At 44.1% G+C, this 21,280-nt stretch overlaps 2 protein-coding genes across 13 annotated transcripts in view; both read right to left on the bottom strand.

Moving 5' to 3' along the window:
• Positions 1–11,112: 11,112 nt before the first annotated feature.
• On the bottom strand, positions 11,113–15,553 carry LOC106593951 (uncharacterized). 3 transcript variants are annotated; one of them, XM_082963079.1, is made up of 4 exons: positions 15,322–15,553; positions 13,191–13,383; positions 13,005–13,096; positions 11,113–12,874 (listed from the first exon to the last, which is right to left on the bottom strand). In XM_082963079.1, exons 2-4 carry the CDS (start codon positions 13,378–13,380, stop codon positions 11,411–11,413), a joined length of 1,746 nt encoding a protein of 581 aa, XP_082819205.1. In that variant the 5' UTR covers positions 13,381–13,383; positions 15,322–15,553; the 3' UTR covers positions 11,113–11,410. The 3 variants fall into 3 exon arrangements, with proteins under 3 accessions (XP_082819205.1, XP_082819207.1, XP_082819206.1); XM_082963081.1 differs by lacking the exon at positions 15,322–15,553 and adding an exon at positions 13,934–15,214; XM_082963080.1 differs by lacking the exon at positions 15,322–15,553 and adding an exon at positions 14,026–15,213.
• An 836-nt stretch (positions 15,554–16,389) lies between these two features.
• LOC106574855 (R3H domain-containing protein 1) overlaps positions 16,390–21,280 on the bottom strand; it is a 50,426-nt gene continuing 45,535 nt past the window's right edge. For 9 of the 10 annotated variants that reach the window (XM_082963085.1, XM_082963084.1, XM_082963088.1 and 6 more), the window contains one exon: positions 16,390–19,310. In XM_082963085.1, coding sequence (XP_082819211.1) covers positions 18,880–19,310 — 431 coding nt within the window. In that variant the 3' untranslated portion in view covers positions 16,390–18,879. The remainder of the gene's footprint in view (positions 19,311–21,280) is intronic. The other variant, XM_082963090.1, reaches the window with a different exon arrangement.

The raw sequence follows: 21,280 nt of genomic DNA on the forward strand, positions 1-21,280 counted from the left end.
ACCCTACACTAACAGTCTGTCTGTATTAACCCTACTCTAACAGTCTGTCTGTATTAACCCTACACTAACAGTCTGTCTGCATTACCCTACACTAACAGTCTGTCTGTATTAACCCTACACTAACAGTCTGTCTGTATTAACCCTACACTAACAGTCTGTCTGTATTTACCTTACACTAACAGCCTGTCTGTATTAACCCAGACTAACAGTCTGTCTGTATTAACCCAGACTAACAGTCTGTCTGTATTTACCCTACACTAACAGTCTGTCTGTATTAACCCAGACTAACAGTCTGTCTGTATTTACCCTACACTAACAGTCTGTCTGTATTAACCCAGACTAACAGTCTGTCTGTATTACCCTACACTAACAGCCTGTCTGTATTAACCCTACACTAACAGTCTGTCTGCATTACCCTACACTAACAGTCTGTCTGTATTAACCTACACTAACACTCTGTCTGTATTAACCCAGACTAACAGTCTGTCTGTATTAAGCCTACATTAACAGTCTGTCTGTATTAACCCAGACTAACAGTCTGTCTGTATTAACCCTACACTAACAGTCTGTCTGTATTAAGGCACGAGGGGGTGTGGTGTATTGGCCAAGGGCTGTTCTTATGAACGATGCGAAGCGGAGTGCCTGGATACAGCCCTTAAACGTGGTATATTGGCCATATACGACAAACCCCCAAAGTACCTCATTGCTATTATAAACTGGTCACCAACATAAGTAGAACAGTAAACAAGTATTTTTGGGTCATACTACTAGTATATTGTCTGACACACAGCTGAATGGCTGTTTTAGCCAATCAGCATCCAGGACCCAAACTACCTGGTTTATAATACCTCGTATCCTCATCATTATACTATGGGCTGAATATAGAACTTAAAGGTAATTAGAGTCATTTTACAAAGAGGTGTATGTAACACGTGTACTGAATTGTATTGACTACTGGAGGTTTAACAGGTCAATGACTTGTCTCTGATCCTCTGATGAGGTACTCCCCTCCTTCCTCTGCACTGTAAACATTCACATTATAGACTGTTGTATCAACTGCCTTCAGGGACTTATGGCAGCCTAGAGATTCTAATAGTTATTTATGCAAGCCCATATCCACTGTGTTGTGTTCTCACCCCATATCCACTGTGTTGTGGTCTCACCTCATATCCACTGTGTTGTGTTCTCAGCCCATATCCACTGTGTTGTGTTCTCACCCCATATCCACTGTGTTGTGTCCTCACCCCATATCCACTGTGTTGTGTCCTCACCCCATATCCACTGTGTTGTGGTCTCACCCCATATCCACTGTGTTGTGTTCTCACCCCATATCCACTGTGTTGTGTTCTCACCCCATATCCGCTGTGTTGTGTTCTCACCCCATATCCACTGTATTGTGGTCTCACTCCATATACACTGTGTTGTGTTCTGACCCCATATCCACTTTGTGTCCTCACCCCATATCCACTGTGTTGTGTTCTCACCCCATATCCGCTGTGTTGTGGTCTCACCCCATATCCGCTGTGTTGTGTTCTCACCCCATATCCGCTGTGTTGTGTCCTCACCCCATATCCACTGTGTTGTGTCCTCACCCCATATCCACTGTGTTGTGTTCTCACCCCATATCCACTGTGTTGTGTCCTCACCCCATATCCACTGTGTTGTGTCCTCACCCCATATCCACTGTGTTGTGTTCTCACCCCATATCCACTGTGTTGTGTCCTCACCCCATATCCACTGTGTTGTGTCCTCACCCCATATCCACTGTGTTGTGTCCTCACCCCATATCCACTGTGTTGTGTTCTCACCCCATATCCACTGTGTTGTGTCCTCACCCCATATCCACTGTGTTGTGTTCTCACCCCATATCCACTGTGTTGTGTTCTGACCCCATATCCACTGTGTTGTGTTCTGACCCCATATCCACTGTGTTGTGTTCTGACCCCATATCCACTGTGTTGTGTTCTGACCCCATATCCACTGTGTTGTGTTCTGACCCCATATCCACTGTGTTGTGTTCTGGTCCTGGTAATGTACTTGTTGTTTTACCATGCGCTCTCCCTATGCTGGAGCTTCTGCTGCCTCTGGCTGTGAACCTCTAGCAGTGGGAGTCACATTCTTGTCTGACCGTCTGACAGTGAGGTCTGACCATATTTACAGTGAGGTCTGGCCACATTTACAGTGAGGTCTGACCACATTTACAGTGAGGTCTGACCACATTTACAGTGAGGACTGACCAGATTTACAGTGAGGACTGACCACATTTACAGTGAGGTCTGGCCACATTTACAGTGAGGGCTGACCACATTTACAGTGAGGTCTGGCCACATTTACAATGAGGACTGACCACATCTACAGTGAGGTCTGGCCACATTTACAGTGAGGTCTGGCCACATTTACAGTGAGGTCTGGCCACATCTACAGTGAGGTCTGGCCACATTTACAGTGAGGTCTGGCCACATTTACAGTGAGGACTGACCACATTTACAATGAGGACTGACCACATTTACAATGAGGACTGACCACATTTACAGTGAGGTCTGGCCACATTTACAGTGAGGTCTGACCATAGCGCGATATTTCAAATGTTCTGAGTACAGGCAGCACATCAAGCAGCATGTTAATAAAGAGCTTCCTGAATCCTGGCCTGTTTCCTTGTCTTGGTGATGAAGTCAAACAGATGGGTTTGTTTCAGGAGGAGACAAGTTAAATACAGACCTTTTTTCCTCTGCTTGGAGTCCCTGCTTGCATCGCTCTGACGCTCTGACTCCATTTAAATGCATTGCTCTGACTCCGGGTCACGTCCATTTGAAGCATCGCTCTGACTCCGGGTCACGTCCATTTGAAGCATCGCTCTGACTCCGAGTCATGTCCATTTGAAGCATCGCTCTGACTCCGAGTCACGTCCATTTGAAGCATCACTCTGACTCCGGGTCAGGTCCATTTAAAGCATCACTCTGACTCCGGGTCAGGTCCATTTGAAGCATCACTGTGACTCCGGGTCAGGTCCATTTAAAGCATCACTCTGACTCTGGGTCAGGTCCATTTAAAGTGGAGCTTAAATGGAGATTGCTTTCTTTGCAATGCAAACAGCGGACCGGAGTCCTGTGTGCTGCATGACCCCTTATACCAGTAGTCATGTTTGTAAATGCCTCTCAGCACACACAGGACTGTGCAGAAATTCTCTGAAAACCTTTCTAGTTATTATGAGTTGTTTGGGAAGAAATGTAGACAAACAAAATGCATTTTACACTCAATTATGCCTAAATCACCATGACAACATGTATTTAGACCACATCACATGCATGATTTATAATATGACTATACAGTATTATTGCCACATTGATGAATAAGACAATTTGGAAATTCTGAAACTTAGTACAGATTTTAGTTTATTTACATTTTTGGGGTTAAAATGCCAATTATCTTTAACCAACTGCTCATTTAAAATCAGTCCAGTGCATTGATGTAAGAAAACAGGGTGAAACAAACATTAATGAATCTTCACCCGGCCTAAGTAAATGGATAAATAGTCTCCATCCATTATTTGCCGCCTCTTGGTTCCCCCCAAACACCCTGCTGCTAACCTGGGTAAGGGCCCTAACAGGCCTCCACGCTCCCGTAACCCAGCGGCGATCTGGGAGCAGAAGTTGGCCCTGGCATTTCTAACACACCGGCCCATTTTCTCCCTTGAGGACCCATTATTAGCCAGATAATGAGGCCCACTGGGCTAAAAATGGACCAGCCCATCTGGCATTTGCCCGAAATGCCAAATGGCCAGTCCGCCCCTGCCGTAACCCCACTTGGTCCCAATTCCTTTCAACATTTACAGCAGGCAAAAGCATTATATTTCAGTCATATATCTCCCCCTTTCTTTGGATTGATGCTCTGAACAGAGCTTGGTAATGGAGCTATCTGTCAGAGGTTTCCACACGATCACACACAGAAAGCTTCCACACACCAAACACACACACACACAGGTCTAAATTATCACTCAGCGGCAGAAGGCTTCCCTGCCTACCACTGTCTGGCCCAGAGGAAGTAATCCATCACCAGCATGCAGCTCCACCACACCTCCGTACAGGGACAGACTGTCTGGAGATATTCTACAGTCCTCCACCACCACACCTCCATACAGGGACAGACTGTCTGGAGATATTCTACAGTCCTCCACCACCACACCTCCATACAGGGACAGACTGTCTGGAGATATTCTACAGTCCTCCACCACCACACCTCCATACAGGGACAGACTGTCTGGAGATATTCTACAGTCCTCCACCACCACCACACCTCCATACAGGGACAGACTGTCTGGAGATATTCTACAGTCCTCCACCACCACACCTCCATACAGGGACAGACTGTCTGGAGATATTCTACAGTCCTCCACCACCACCACACCTCCATACAGGGACAGACTGTCTGGAGATATTCTACAGTCCTCCACCACCACACCTCCATACAGGGACAGACTGTCTGGAGATATTCTACAGTCCTCCACCACCACACCTCCGTACAGGGACAGACTGTCTGGAGATATTCTACAGTCCTCCACCACCACACCTCCATACAGGGACAGACTGTCTGGAGATATTCTACAGTCCTCCACCACCACACCTCCATACAGGGACAGACAGTCTGGAGATATTCTACAGTCCTCCACCACCACACCTCCATACAGGGACAGACTGTCTGGAGATATTCTACAGTCCTCCACCACCACACCTCCATACAGGGACAGACTGTCTGGAGATATTCTACAGTCCTCCACCACCACCACCACACCTCCATACAGGGACAGACTGTCTGGAGATATTCTACAGTCCTCCACCACCACACCTCCATACAGGGACAGACTGTCTGGAGATATTCTACAGTCCTCCACCACCCACACCTCCATACAGGGACAGACTGTCTGGAGATATTCTACAGTCCTCCACCACCACACCTCCATACAGGGACAGACTGTCTGGAGATATTCTACAGTCCTCCACCACCACACCTCCATACAGGGACAGACTGTCTGGAGATATTCTACAGTCCTCCACCACCACACCTCCATACAGGGACAGACTGTCTGGAGATATTCTACAGTCCTCCACCACCACACCTCCATACAGGGACAGACTGTCTGGAGATATTCTACAGTCCTCCACCACCACACCTCCATACAGGGACAGACTGTCTGGAGATATTCTACAGTCCTCCACCACCACACCTCCATACAGGGACAGACTGTCTGGAGATATTCTACAGTCCTCCACCACCACACCTCCATACAGGGACAGACTGTCTGGAGATATTCTACAGTCCTCCACCACCACACCTCCATACAGGGACAGACTGTCTGGAGATATTCTACAGTCCTCCACCACCACCACACCTCCATACAGGGACAGACTGTCTGGAGATATTCTACAGTCCTCCACCACCACACCTCCATACAGGGACAGACTGTCTGGAGATATTCTACAGTCCTCCACCACCACCACACCTCCATACAGGGACAGACTGTCTGGAGATATTCTACAGTCCTCCACCACCACCACCACACCTCCATACAGGGACAGACTGTCTGGAGATATTCTACAGTCCTCCACCACCACACCTCCATACAGGGACAGACTGTCTGGAGATATTCTACAGTCCTCCACCACCACACCTCCATACAGGGACAGACTGTCTGGAGATATTCTACAGTCCTCCACCACCACACCTCCATACAGGGACAGACTGTCTGGAGATATTCTACAGTCCTCCACCACCACCACCACACCTCCATACAGGGACAGACTGTCTGGAGATATTCTACAGTCCTCCACCACCACACCTCCATACAGGGACAGACTGTCTGGAGATATTCTACAGTCCTCCACCACCACACCTCCATACAGGGACAGACTGTCTGGAGATATTCTACAGTCCTCCACCACCACACCTCCATACAGGGACAGACTGTCTGGAGATATTCTACAGTCCTCCACCACCACACCTCCATACAGGGACAGACTGTCTGGAGATATTCTACAGTCCTCCACCACCACACCTCCATACAGGGACAGACTGTCTGGAGATATTCTACAGTCCTCCACCACCACACCTCCATACAGGGACAGACTGTCTGGAGATATTCTACAGTCCTCCACCACCACCACACCTCCATACAGGGACAGACTGTCTGGAGATATTCTACAGTCCTCCACCACCACACCTCCATACAGGGACAGACTGTCTGGAGATATTCTACAGTCCTCCACCACCACACAACATCTCTATCTTATATGATTGCATTACCAAGCACCACAAAAACCTTGGCTTTCATCCTTCATATAGTACAGGTGCATATACTGTAGCACAAATATTCTGGCTTGGAATGGTCTTGGTGTGTAAGACTGCATCCCAAATGCACCCTATTCGCTGACCAGGACCAAAACCAGGAACTGAACCAGGACCAGAACTGGGGAGAGACCAGGACCAGATAAGAACTGAACAAGGACCAGAACCAGGACCTGATCCAGGACCAGAACCAGGGACAAAACCAGGGGAATGACAGTACAGGCACCACCATATGCTGCTCAGTTGGCTTTTTGAAATTGCCGGCTCATCAATACTCTACTACTCTGCATGGGCACCATGATAACTCACAGCAATGTGCCATGAGACTATGTTACCCACATCTTAGCTTGAAGTACTTGATACCATAGGATGATACATGTACCAACAGAGAGGTGTACTACTGCCACCTGCAGTGACTAAACATGTTACGTTATACTAGAGCTGTGGCGGTCATTACATTTTGTCAGCCAGTGACTGTCAAGCAAATAACTGCCGGTCTCACAGTAATTGACCGTTAATTAACATAAACACATTTAGCGTCTCCTGGCTTCCACACACTACAAGCCACTGACGCCAACCTTTGGAACATCTTCACTTTAAAAAGTCTAAGAAATCCATGTAATATAGCCTACACCATCACAATAAATCCAGTATTTATTTTAGACAGGTCTAAAGAAACATGATATGAAGAATTACAGAATAGCAGACTGAGTTGTCCTTATGTTAGGCCCTGATCTTGCTATGCCATATGGCTGTGGGCTACACTAGTTCATTTAGCAGACAAAATGTGTTTAGAATTCCGTGGCATTATTTTATAGTATGAAGAATACAATTGAACATAGATTAATTAAATAAAAAGGATGTTTTCCCCAAATAATTTCTGAGGGAGTGCGCATGTTTTGTTGAGCGGTTAACAAAGAATTTTAATACATTCTAAGGCTGCATGACACGACTCTAATGATGATTTGAAAAAAGTTGCATGAAAGGCATGAGCTCTTGTTTCTTGCGCAGGCTGTACACACTTCATCAGTCTCTCATTCACAATTTGACAAGCACTTGATAATGCCTTGCCAGGCTGCGTGCTACAAAGCGTGCTCACTCACATGACTCTCTCAGATATCGCCATTCTTATTAGCCAATGCCCATCAAGTGATCAGATCCTTCTCACAGGCATCTCAGCTCCTAAGTAGGCTACAAGTGAAGACAGACACATCGGCGACGCCATTCCGCGCGTCCTTATCCAATACCAAGGTTCATATTGAAGATGCTAGAAGAACTGTCCACATTTACTTTCATCAGCCAACAAGATGAGTAGGCCTAACCACCAGAAAAAGCACTAGCTTATGTCAATCTACTCTGCCCATAGTACAAAAGTTATATTGGTCCACTTGTCCTTTTTGAGGGAGAAATACATATTCCAAACATATTCATGGACATTTGTGGGAATGCAATAGATCCCAAATTAACCACATTGTACCAGACACGTTTGTGTAGAGAACGTCTCATTGCCCACAGATTAAAATACTACAAATACTGGCCTGAATATATCTATTAATCAACTGCAGTAATAATGAGTATTGCTGGGTCAGTATCTGCTATTTGAATGACTTCTGAGGTATTAATTATGAGCTTGTCTTCTTAATTAAGGCCCGGGTTCAAATGGAAATGTATTAAAATCAACACTAACAACATGTTTAAAGAACAGTTGCCAAAAACAAATTAAACTGCATGTGTGAGGGGAAAACATTGTATAAAGAACAAAGCTTGGTGTAGAATAACAAACAAGTTATTGTGTTTCTAGACTTTAGCCTGGCTGGCTAGCCTGGCCATTAAATCATAATTGGGTGAACCCCTGTGTGGAAGAAGATGCCATTTGTGTATGAAAGCAAATCATAGTTGATCTTATATGACAGGGGTAGGCAACTAGATTCAGCAGCGGGACGATTTTTGTCGGAGCGGATGGTCGGAACATAATTAATATAATTTGCACACTGCAAATTGACCCCAACTAAGCCCAAAAAGAGGTTGTATATGATAATAATAATAATTTCATACCTTGTTTTAGCCGCCTTGTGTTAACCAGTTCCATAACGTGCTCTCATACCAGATGACCACAAAATGAAAACAAGCATGAAAGAAATGTCAAAAGGGACAGAGATCCGGCCTGTTGCATTGAAGAAGAACCACACAAAATCATGAGGTTGGGATGGGAGATATTGGCCTTGATGACATATTTAAATCATGAAGTTGGGATGGGAGATATCGGCCTTGATGACATATTTAAATCATGAAGTTGGGATGGGAGATATTGGCCTTGATGACATATTTAAATCATGAAGTTGGGATGGGAGATATTGTTCTTGATGACATATTTAAATCATGAAGTTGGTATGGGAGATATTGGCCTTGATGACATATTTAAATCATGAAGTTGGGATGGGAGATATTGTTCTTGATGACATAGTTAAATCATGAAGTTGGGATGGGAGATATTGTTCTTGATGACATATTTAAATCATGAGGTTGGAATGGGAGATATTGGCCTTGATGACATATTTAAATCATGAAGTTGGGATGGGAGATATTGGCCTTGATGACATATTTAAATCATGAGGTTGGGATGGGAGATATTGTTCTTGATGACATAGTTAAATCATAAGGTTGGAATGGGAGATATTGTTCTTGATGACATATTTAAATCATGAGGTTGGGATGGGAGATATTGTTCTTGATGACATAGTTAAATCATAAGGTTGGAATGGGAGATATTGTTCTTGATGACATAGTTAAATCATGAGGTTGGAATGGGAGGTATTGGCCTTAATGACCTAGTTAAATCATGAGGTTGGAATGGGAGGTATTGGCCTTAATGACCTAGTTAAATCATGAGGTTGGAATGGGAGGTATTGGCCTTAATGACCTAGTTAAATAATGAGGTTGGAATGGGAGGTATTGTTCTTGATGACATAGTTAAATCATAAGGTTGGAATGGGAGATATTGTTCTTGATGACATATTTAAATCATGAGGTTGGGATGGGAGATATTGTTCTTGATGACATAGTTAAATCATGAGGTTGGAATGGGAGGTATTGGCCTTAATGACCTAGTTAAATCATGAGGTTGGAATGGGAGGTATTGGCCTTAATGACCTAGTTAAATCATGAGGTTGGAATGGGAGGTATTGGCCTTAATGACCTAGTTAAATAATGAGGTTGGAATGGGAGGTATTGTTCTTGATGACATAGTTAAATCATAAGGTTGGAATGGGAGATATTGTTCTTGATGACATATTTAAATCATGAGGTTGGGATGGGAGATATTGTTCTTGATGACATAGTTAAATCATAAGGTTGGAATGGGAGATATTGTTCTTGATGACATAGTTAAATCATGAGGTTGGAATGGGAGGTATTGGCCTTAATGACCTAGTTAAATCATGAGGTTGGAATGGGAGGTATTGGCCTTAATGACCTAGTTAAATCATGAGGTTGGAATGGGAGGTATTGGCCTTAATGACCTAGTTAAATAATGAGGTTGGAATGGGAGGTATTGTTCTTGATGACATAGTTAAATCATAAGGTTGGAATGGGAGATATTGTTCTTGATGACATATTTAAATCATGAGGTTGGGATGGGAGATATTGTTCTTGATGACATAGTTAAATCATAAGGTTGGAATGGGAGATATTGTTCTTGATGACATAGTTAAATCATGAGGTTGGAATGGGAGGTATTGGCCTTAATGACCTAGTTAAATCATGAGGTTGGAATGGGAGGTATTGGCCTTAATGACCTAGTTAAATCATGAGGTTGGAATGGGAGGTATTGGCCTTAATGACCTAGTTAAATCATGAGGTTGGAATGGGAAGTATTGGCCTTAATGACCTAGTTAAATCATGAGGTTGGAATGGGAGGTATTGGCCTTAATGACCTAGTTAAATCATGAGGTTGGAATGGGAGGTATTGGCCTTAATGACCTAGTTAAATCATGAGGTTGGGATGGGAGGAATTGGCCTTAATGACCTAGTTAAATCATGAGGTTGGGATCGGAGGAATTGGCCTTAATGACCTAGTTAAATCATGAGGTTGGGATGGGAGGAATTGGCCTTAATGACATAGTTAAATCATGAGGTTGGAATGGGAGGTATTGGCCTTAATGACATAGTTAAATCATGAGGTTGGAATGGGAGGTATTGGCCTTAATGACCTAGTTAAATCATGAGGTTGGAATGGGAGGTATTGGCCTTAATGACCTAGTTAAATCATGAGGTTGGGATGGGAGGAATTGGCCTTAATGACATAGTTAAATAATGAGGTTGGAATGGGAGGTATTGGCCTTAATGACCTAGTTAAATCATGAGGTTGGGATTTTTATTATTTTTTTCAAGGCAATTTAAAAAATACATTTTTGGTTTTATTTCACCTTTATTTAACCAGGTAGACTAGTTGAGAATAAGTTCTCATTTACAACAGCGACCTGGCAGGTGGGTACTTTGAAGAAATTCAAATATAAATATTATTTTGATTTGTTTAACACTTTTTTGGTTACTACATGATTCCATAGGTGTTATTTCATAGTTTTGATGTCTTCACTATTATTCTACAATGTAGAAAATAGGCATGTCCAAACTTTTGACTGGTAATGAATGTACTTAGTTAATCATGGTTGGGACAGGAAATATTGGCCTTGATGACATAGTTAATTTGTCCCATGCATGATCTCAGCTGAGGTGGCGGCTTACAGCCCCAAATAAATACACAGGTGGATCGAGTCAGGACACAGAAATAATTGATTTAATGGAACAAATTGTGTATATTCAGTACAACAGCACCCTCTAGTGTTGACTCATTAACATGTAGTTTCTAGTCTATTATCTGGTTGCGTTTTCATGGCTAGCTTGACACAAAACAGCATCCTTGTTGAGGCACAGCAAATAACACAAACTCAACACTATTTAGTTGTCACAGAAATCTCTTGAAAACGTCTCACAGTGCTATCAATATATACCGCGCAAAAAGCTCTTCGTGCATAGCTGCTATTGCAGAATGGTAAAATGATTCACCTTCTGACTACAAGTTCTCTTTATCCAGTTGATCCATTCTATCCTTCACACACTCACTAAAGAGATGACTGGACATAGAGGGACCGATGACCTGGACACTAAACTCCTTCTGCACGTACAGAACGTCTTCATAAAGGTTGTTTAACTCGGCACAGATTTGCAGCAGCCTCCTTCTCTCAAGCACGTCCTGCCTTCTATAGTCTATAGTGTGGATTCTCAGGGTTGACTGCCAAACAGCGACCAAATCAGTCAGCTCTGACATGGTCAGCTGCACTTCAGAGAGACCCTTGCTGTTGCGTCCTCCTCTCAGCGATATCAGAGTCAGGTCGGCCACATCATTGTCATCCAACACAGCTGACACACCGTGGTTCCTAAGGCATTGGTCAAACTGGTCTTTAGAAAATCTCTGAATGTAAAGAAATATGTTTGTGTCCACCCACGTGGACTCCTCTTCCACGTCAACATCACCCCCTGAGCTGACCTTGGAAGTCCCTGCTGCCACTGGGCTTGACAGAGATTGATCATGGCTTGACGGAGCGATGTACTTCTCTAATGTGTGACTGCTGCTGACGACCTTGGATTCCCCACTCCCTGATGCCACGGAGCTCCGAGAATGATCAGAGCTTGATGGAGCTGCCCTGCGGTGCTTTTCCAAGGATTCATTTATTGTAGAAGCCCCACTCCCTCCTGCCACAGAGCTTGACAGAGAATGATCAGCACTTGATGGAGCTGCCCCGTTCTTCTTCTCCCAGGTGTAACCGCTGACCCGGAAGTCCACCTCAGCACCATCACCAGATCTGACCCTGGAAGACCTAGTCTCTGCTACCACAGAGCTCAGGGAATGATCATAGCTTGATGGAGATCTGTGCTTTTCCCAGGCATGACTGCTGCTGACCTGGGATACCCCATTCCCTGCTGCCACTGAGGTCAGGGAGTAACCAGAGCTCGATGGAGCCCTGTGCTTTTCCCAGGCATGACTGCTGCTGACCTGGGATACCCCATTCCCTGCTGCCACTGTGGTCAGGGAGTAACCAGAGCTCGATGGAGCCCTGTGCTTTTCCCAGGCATGACTGCTGCTGACCTGGGATACCCCATTCCCTGCTGCCACTGAGGTCAGGGAGTAACCAGAGCTCGATGGAGCCCTGTGCTTTTCCCAGGCATGACTGCTGCTGACCTGGGATACCCCATTCCCTGCTGCCACTGAGGTCAGGGAGTAACCAGAGCTCAATGGAGCCCTGTGCTTCTCCCCTGGGTGACTGCTGCTGCTGGTAGTGGCCCGCTGGAGCAGGTCCTCCCTCAGGGCCCTGACAGCAGAGAAGGGCCCCTCCACTGAAGCTTTACCCTCCTGGCTGGGTAGAAGGCAGATCCTCACTGATCTGTGAGCAGGCTGCAAGCTTTGGATCACAGACTCCTGCTGTTCCTCGTCACCGAAGATTGACAGGTCCACTTTAGCGTTCGCGTAGAACAACACCTATGGCATGATGAACATAGGATCAGTCAGTATGTGTACTGTACTGTGTGCTACTGTTCCTTCCATGCAGGAATAAACATTTACTGTATTGATTTACTGTTGATTGATTTGATTGCTTGACTGTACTCACGTCTTGGGTGAATTTGTATACAGTGATAGGGTAGTCTTGAGGGAACTCCTTATCACACATGATCTGTTTCTTCCTGATTACCATCTCAGCATCTGTTAGAATACATGTTTTGTTATGATCTATAGGCATATATGTAACAAAACTAAATCCCAGCTAAGAAAACTTTTGTTACAGTATTTCTGTTACCTCTGGTGTTTTCAAATGTAACAAAAGCCACCCCCTTGAAGCTGGTCGGGTACTTGATGTTTTCTACATCTCCTCCGTGGCTTCTGGAGCTCTGGAAGTGAATAACCAGTTTGTCTGCCATGCGACTGCTGGACAGTATGTCTGGTACACCAGAGACCACGACTGTCCTGTTCTCCTCTGAGAGGTTCATCACCTACAATCAATGGTATGCAAATAAACCATGGTCATGTGGAGGTTTAGCCTATCTATGACTAAAAAGATACAAATAATTCAGATTGTAAAACGTATATCTTCTTAAAATGTATTCTCTTTGAACTGATCTCTTATAATGCCGTGGATGTTAAAACAAATAACCAAAAACTGCTCTTGAATGATTTTATGGGTGTATTCGTAAATTCACCCTGGGGTGTCTGAGTGGCCTCTGGGCGTTGTAAATTCAGACGTTTCGCTCTCGGCGCGTTTAGAGCGCACGCTGGACGCTCTGGTCAGGAGTAGGGTTGATCGGAGCGTTCTGACCACACAATGGCAGTCAAACACCCAAGCTAACTGGCTAAAGTTAGCTAACTTGCTAGCTACGTCCAGACAAGAATTAGGGAACGCCTCACTCTGACCATTTTACTCACCTTAGCAGAGCTGGTTAGGCTGTTGTCACCTAACCAGCCAGAGTGAATTTACGAACGCACCCTAAATCATGCCATAACTTAGCATAAAACTTGATCTATCATGCATGAAGTAGAACTTACCCGTTTCAGTTTAAACAACACTAATTTCAACTCAGAGCGAGATGTAGTTTATTTCGACTGCCATTGACAATATGAAAACCAAACGCATTTACCTTGTTTCGGTTTCGATATGTGAATCGTAGTAGAATGCCTGATCTAAGGTCAGTTTAGCATTTCTGCTTTATGGATTTCAGGTGGATACGCGGATGCTAGACCTGCGTCTGCTCAATAATTATCGATATACTGATGCCGAGTTCAAAACAACTGGGATCTCTGAAAAATACGAGGTCAAATCATGAGGTCAGTGATCTTGTTTTAAACGCACTGAAGTCCCAGTTCGGCACCGCGGGCTGACTAGCTCCCGCCTATCCTTTCTTTGGATTGGTGGATACGTAAACGCCTCCGTTCTGTACATTAACGTTACCTTGGAAATAATGGTCCCTCTGCGGACTTCATTTTTCAAAAATAATGTACAGCGGCGTTTATCCCACTTATATCACAGTTGCCAAATAAAACAATATGAAAGCACACATTCGCCGGTAGAAATACTTATTTTTCGTTGATATTTTCATTTGTAGAAGCGAATTCATATTTTGGTTGCTAGAGACGCGACCCAGTCGTTCGTTCTTTAAGTTCCGTTGCCATGCTCAGTGAAAACATTATCACCCCTTGCCTGCTGCTAGCCAGCTACACACAGTCACCACCTCCGCACCAAGAATAACGTTTGTTTAAGCTGTTTATCCCGCTCTTGTTTGCTAGCTAGCCAACTAGCCAACTTACCATCTCTTGTTTGCTAGCTAGCCAACTAGCCAATTTACCATCTTTTGTATGCTACCTAGCCACCTAGCCAACTTACCATCTCTTGTTTGCTAGCTAGCCAACTAGCCAATTTACCATCTTTTGTATGCTACCTAGCCACCTAGCCACCTTACCATCTCTTGTATGCTACCTAGCCACCTAGCCAACTTACCATCTCTTGTATGCTAGCTAGCCAACTAGCCAACTTACCATTTCTTGTATGCTAGCTAGCCAACTAGCCAACTTACCATCTCTTGTATGCTAGCTAGCCAACTAGCCAACTTACCATCTCTTGTATGCTAGCTAGCCGACTAGCAATTCATTAAGATACATCCATAACAATAAGCTTATAATGCCCGATTTTGCCTGACATAGTTATAAAAGTTTTCCTTCTCGTCAGGACACTCGTGAACACTGACTGTTAATTACGAGGAGGTCGCATTGCATATAAAACACTACGCTAGAAGCTATCAAACCTGCCAATATGACAACTGAATAAATAAATAAATAAATAAATACTTGTTACTGAAAACCGCTGGTCATACTAGAAACATGTGGGAGGATTTGACAGTACAGTACAGCGACCAGAGAAGTTCATGTTAATCACTCACCACGTTAGGTCATCAGATGCTCCAAAAAAAATGCTCGTTGGACCTGCGTTTACAATGTATTCAATTTCAGTTTGTGTAGTTGTTGGTTTAGCTTTCTGTAACTTTGTAGCAAGTACTGTCTACTTGTGTAGGCGCACATCTCCATACAATTACTATTTGCTTGATGTGCGAAACAATGAACATACGCCACCTAACGGAGGAAGACAGATTTTCCGCCGAGTTGAGCCTCTGGTCTTCTCCATTGGTAGTGAAAATGCAATAATAAGTCCACCATTGGGCACTGTCGCTCCAATCTTGAAATTCGGTTCATACTATCGGCACAATAAACATAAATATATCACAGATTCTCCTTGTAGGATGACAACCACAATATTGAAGGTAGCATTTCTCTGGGGCTTTATATTTTACGTTGGATGATGATATCCTATGGAGAACAAACCATGTTAAATTCAATGTTTATACAAGAACACAATTACTGTAGCTAATATGATCAACTATATTGGTAACTGCCAATTTTAATGAAAACACTTTAGAGTAAATGAGGGATACAACGTATATTGAAAGCTGGTGCTTCCACACAGGTGTGGTTCAATTAACATCCCATCATGCTAACGTGTATAAAAATGCTGGGTAGGTCATTATCTTGGTAACCATGGCTATGCCTCCATAGGATGACAATGTCCCCATGCACAAGTAGTCACGGAATGGTTTGATGAGCATGAAAAACGATATAAACCATATGCCGTCTGTCACCAGATATCAACCAAATTGAATACTTATGGGAGATTCTGGAGAAGTGAATGAAACAGCATTTTCCACCATCAACAAAACAACAAATGATGGAAATTGTCGTGGATGAATGGCGTCGCATCCCTCCGACAAGAGTTCGACACTTGTATAATCTATGCCAAGGTGCATTGAAGCTGTTCTGGCTCATGGTAGCCCAACACCCTATGAAGACACTATGTTGGCAGTTACCTGTATGTCCTTGGTGGTAATGAAGCAAGCAGAAAGAATCTCATATTTTGTCAAACGACAGGAGTGTTATTGAAATGACAAAGCACATCGTTTTGGTGTAAACATTTATTGGTTTCAAACAGAAATAAAAACATCTTGCACCAGCAGACTGTACATCTCTCCTGAATCCACCATCAACAACCATCTTAAATAGAAATGTGTTTGGGTATGATGGGGTTGGGGGTGTGTTGTGAATAACGCACACTTTTCCAGTGACCCTTCTGATAGGATACAAATGGTAAAACGAACTAAACATTAAAGGAATTTGGCCTGGCCACCCTATATAGTGCACTACTTTTGACCAGGGCCCATAGGGAATAGGGTGCCATTTGATACGTAACCAGGGAATGGGTGGACTGAACAGAGAGGGTTGGAGGTTGGTGAGAAGGCCATTCATTTTAGAATAGCCAGGGAATGGGTGGACTGAACAGAGAGGGTTGGAGGTTGGTGAGAAGGCCATTCATTTTAGAATAGCCAGGGAATGGGTGGACTGAACAGAGAGGGTTGGAGGTTGGTGAGAAGGCCATTCATTTTAGAATAGCCAGGGAATGGGTGGACTGAACAGAGAGGGTTGGAGGTTGGTGAGAAGGCCATTCATTTTAGAATAGCCAGGGAATGGGTGGACTGAACAGAGAGGGTTGGAGGTTGGTGAGAAGGCCATTCATTTTAGAATAGCCAGGGAATGGGTGGACTGAACAGAGAGGGTTGGAGGTTGGTGAGAAGGCCATTCATTTTAGAATAGCCAGGGAATGGGTGGACTGAACAGAGAGGGTTGGAGGTTGGTGAGAAGGCCATTCATTTTAGAATAGCCAGGGAATGGGTGGACTGAACAGAGAGGGTTGGAGGTTGGTGAGAAGGCCATTCATTTTAGAATAGCCAGGGAATGGGTGGACTGAACAGAGAGGGTTGGAGGTTGGTGAGAAGGCCATTCATTTTAGAATAGCCAGGGAATGGGTGGACTGAACAGAGAGGGTTGGAGGTTGGTGAGAAGGCCATTCATTTTAGAATAGCCAGGGAATGGGTGGACTGAACAGAGAGGGTTGGAGGTTGGTGAGAAGGCCATTCATTTTAGAATAGCTCAAATAGAATAAACCATCAATGAGATGCACCAAGGTTCTTCTCAACTTAAAAACGATAAACCACTATCAAAACAAACATTTCTCCCTTGTGCCAGTGCAAAGATACCATTTACTACGTAGAAAAGTCTGAATAATTTAGCTACCATATCAGTGATGATTTATTGTGAATGAAATTGGTGGGTCAGAGTTTATACAAATGGAATTGGATGGGGTATCTTGTCTTTAGGGGTGTTTGGGAGAGGGATGGATAGTGGCACCAGAGTCCAGTTAGAAGGCACAAAAAAAAAAAAAACATTCTGTTGGGCTAAGTCCCAAATGGAACCCTATTCTCTAGGTAGTCCACTACTTTAGACCAGGTCCCATAAAACCATAGCCCTATGGGACCTAAGTAGTGCACTGTATAGGGAAATGGGGTGCCATTTGGAACACAACCTTGTTCTAGAAGACTCTAATCTGCTGTTGTAGTAGCACACCAACTGACTAACAGGAGACTGACTCTACGGGCCGAATCCTAACTTGATATTATACACCGGCACAACTCAGGCTTTCGTGTAAATCAAGCTTTTACGTCAATGGGACATTTTAAACTGAAATCTGGAGTTATCCGTTGCAGATCTCAAATCAGAATCCGGCCCAAAGAGACACTCTTGTCCAATGAGAGACACTTAGTATATTATCCTCTTGTAATGAATGAGTACAACCCTGCTTTGGCTGTTCTGACTGCAGCTTTTAACAAACATAAAACTAAATAAAACATGCTGCTCCTTTACCATGTTCTGTCGGCAAATAAAATAATATCACACTTTTGGAACTTCATTCTTGTTTTTCTGTCTGTGTCTTTGTGTTTCAACATTGGCGTGTTGTCTGATCCTTTTTACACATTTTCATCTCACAAAAGTAGAGAACATTCCAAAGGCATCAACACATTCCCAGAAAGCCTCTACAAGTGAAAAAGCTGTTAGATAATGCCAACCGAGTGATACTCCATCAGTCTGTCTGTCAGTCAGTCTGGTGGGAAGTGGAGACTAATGAGTGATGCTTGCAGAAGAGGGGTGTCTGGTTGGTTGGCTGATGTCAGCAGTGGAGGAGGTGGTGGTGGAGTGGAGGGGCCATGGCGGGGGCCCATGACGGGCAGCCCCTCATAGCACCCCGTGGGAGCCCCTAGAACAACCTCTCAGGAGCCCTCGTAACATATCACCCCACCCTGCTATTGAGAGGTGGTCCTCTCCAGGTTGGCTGGATACAGCACCCCACCCTGCTATTGAGAGGTGGTCCTCTCCAGGTTGGCTGGATACAGCACCCCACCCTGCTATTGAGAGGTGGTCCTCTCCAGGTTGGCTGGATACAGCACCCCACCCTGCTACTGAGAGCTGGTCCTCTCCAGGTTGGCTGGATACAGCACCCCACCCTGCTATTGAGAGCTGGTCCTCTCCAGGTTGGCTGGATACAGCACCCCACCCTGCTATTGAGAGCTGGTCCTCTCCAGGTTGTGAAACTCAGAGTGTCTCTTGCTTGTTCTGAGTTTGAACGTGGTGGTAAGGAGGGGCCCAGGGCCGGCAGGGCCACTGTGTCTGAGCAAGGCGTTCTGAGCTGCGTACCTGGAGGGAAACACAGCCAGGATGGTGTAGGTGGACGCCAGGTCATTATGGTTACTACTGGGGGGTTTGGAACAGGAAGTAGTGTCAGTGTTTGTGTCACCGTTGTTACTGTCCCCCCCAGCCCCACAGTGCTTCAGCAGGGTTTCACCAGACTGGTTCTGGTGTTGGTGCTGTTGGGTCTCAGACAACCACTTGATCATGGCCCCTCCTCTGTACAGCTCCCCCAGGAGAGAGTCTGCCTCCGTACGACTGATGCCCTCTGGTAGCTCCAGCACCTCCAGGACTCCACCGTTCACTGCACGGAGAGAGAATTGATTGATTCACCAGGTCAGTTATTGACAACATGATCTTTTACTGCACGGAGACCAACGGAAGCTGATCATCTCTAGTGGCAACAGGGATGACATTTAGTTTAGCTGTTGGGGGAGTAATTGTGGACCAATAAACACTAGTCATTTCAATAAGGATCATTTTCCCTTCTAAAATAAAATCTTGCTGTGTGGAATCCAATCCAGTATGTGAGAGAATCATTATATTCCTAACACCTAGGTACACCAGTTTCTTTATTTAGCCAGGTGTGAATTCTACCTTGTCTATAAATTCTTCTTACATGAACAAATACATTCCCGTATAGTCCTTCAGTGCACAGCAAGTGGTTTTTAATGAGAATATATATACACATACAGAACCAGTCAAAAGCTTCTAACACACCTACTCATTCAAGGGTTTTTCTTTATTTTGACTATTTTCTACATTGTAGAATAACAGTGAAGACATCAAAACTATGAAACGCATGTAGAATCATGTAGTAACCAAAAAAAAGTGTTAAACAAATCAAAATACATGTTATATTCGAGATGCTTCAAAGTAGCCACCCTTTGCACACTCTTGGCATTCTCTCAACCAGCTTCATGAGGTGGAACACATTTCAATTAACAGGTGTGCCTTGTTGAAAGTTAATTTGTGGAATTTGTAAGTCGCTCTGGATAAGAGCGTCTGCTAAATGACGTAAATGTAAAATTTAAATGGAATTTCTGTCCTTCGTAATGTGTTTGAGCCAATCAGTTGTGTTGTTACAAGGTAGTGGTGGTATACAGAAGATAGCCCTATTTGGTTAAAGACCAAGTCCATATTATGGCAAGAACAGCTCAAATAAACAAAGAGAACCAGCAGTCCATCATTACTTTAAGACATGAAGGTCAGTCAATCAAGAAAATACTTGCTTGGGCCAAGAAACATGAGCTATGAACATTAGACGGGTGGAAATCCAAATTTGAGATTTTTGGTCTTTGAGACGTAGAGTAGGTGAACGGATGATCTCCGCATGTGTGGTTCCCACCATGAAGAAGGTAGTGTGATGGTGCTTTGCTAGTGACACTGTCTGTGATTTATTTAGAATTCAAGGCACACTTAACCAGCATGGCTACCACAGCATTCTGCAGCGATATGCCATCCCATCTGGTTTGTGCTTAGTGGGACTATCATTTGTTTTCAACAGGACAATGGCCCAACACACCTCCAGACTGTGTACGGCCTATTTGACCAAGAAGGAGAGTGATGAGGCCTCCACAATCACCTGACCTCAACCCAATTGAGATGGTTTGGGATGAGTTGGACCGCAGAGGGAAGGAAAAGCAGCCAACAAGTGCTCAGCATATGTGGGAACAGCTCAACTAGCTGGTTGAGAGAATGCCAAGAGTGTGCAAAGCTGTCATCATGGCAAAGGGTGGCTACTTAGAAGAATCTAAAATCTATTTTGATTTGTTTAACACGTTTTTAGTTACTACATGATTCGATGTGTTATTTCAGTTGATGTCTTCACTATTATTCTACAATGTAGAAAATAGTAAAAATAAAGAAAAACCCTTGAATGAGTAGGTGTGTCCAAATCTTTTGACAGGTACTGTATATTTATTTTTAACTAGGTTGTTTATAAATATTATATTAGAAAAAATATTGTTCTAAGACTCAAGTGTGATGATCCACAGGAATCCATTCAGACCATTATTATTTATACTCCAAAATAAATAAACTGAACAGGGTTACATAATCACATATACAGGGTTTTTATGGATCAAAACGGGGCTTAGGTGGTGGGTGTGGCTATGGGCTTGGCCAATGGTGCGGTCACCAACTTACATTTGAGGCTGTCCTATTGGCTGGAGTGACAAAATGTTGTTTAAAAGCTCAATTCTACACATTTTGCCAAGGCTTATGCTATCTGAGTGACAAATAAAATGAAAAAAAATGGGGGCCTCACGCCAT

The sequence above is a fragment of the Salmo salar genome, chromosome 16 (genome assembly GCF_965601325.2).
Source record: "Salmo salar chromosome 16, fSalSal1, whole genome shotgun sequence".
NCBI classification, from domain to species: domain Eukaryota; kingdom Metazoa; phylum Chordata; class Actinopteri; order Salmoniformes; family Salmonidae; genus Salmo; species Salmo salar.

Coding starts and splice junctions, on each gene's coding strand:
- LOC106593951 (XM_082963079.1), bottom strand. CDS start 13,380: ATGAACCTCTCAGAGGAGAACAGGACAGTCGTGGTCTCTGGTGTACCA. Junction 13,097..13,190: donor TACATTTGAAAACACCAGAG/GTAACAGAAATA, acceptor GTATTCTAACAG/ATGCTGAGATGGTAATCAGG. Junction 12,875..13,004: donor TATACAAATTCACCCAAGAC/GTGAGTACAGTC, acceptor ATCATGCCATAG/GTGTTGTTCTACGCGAACGC.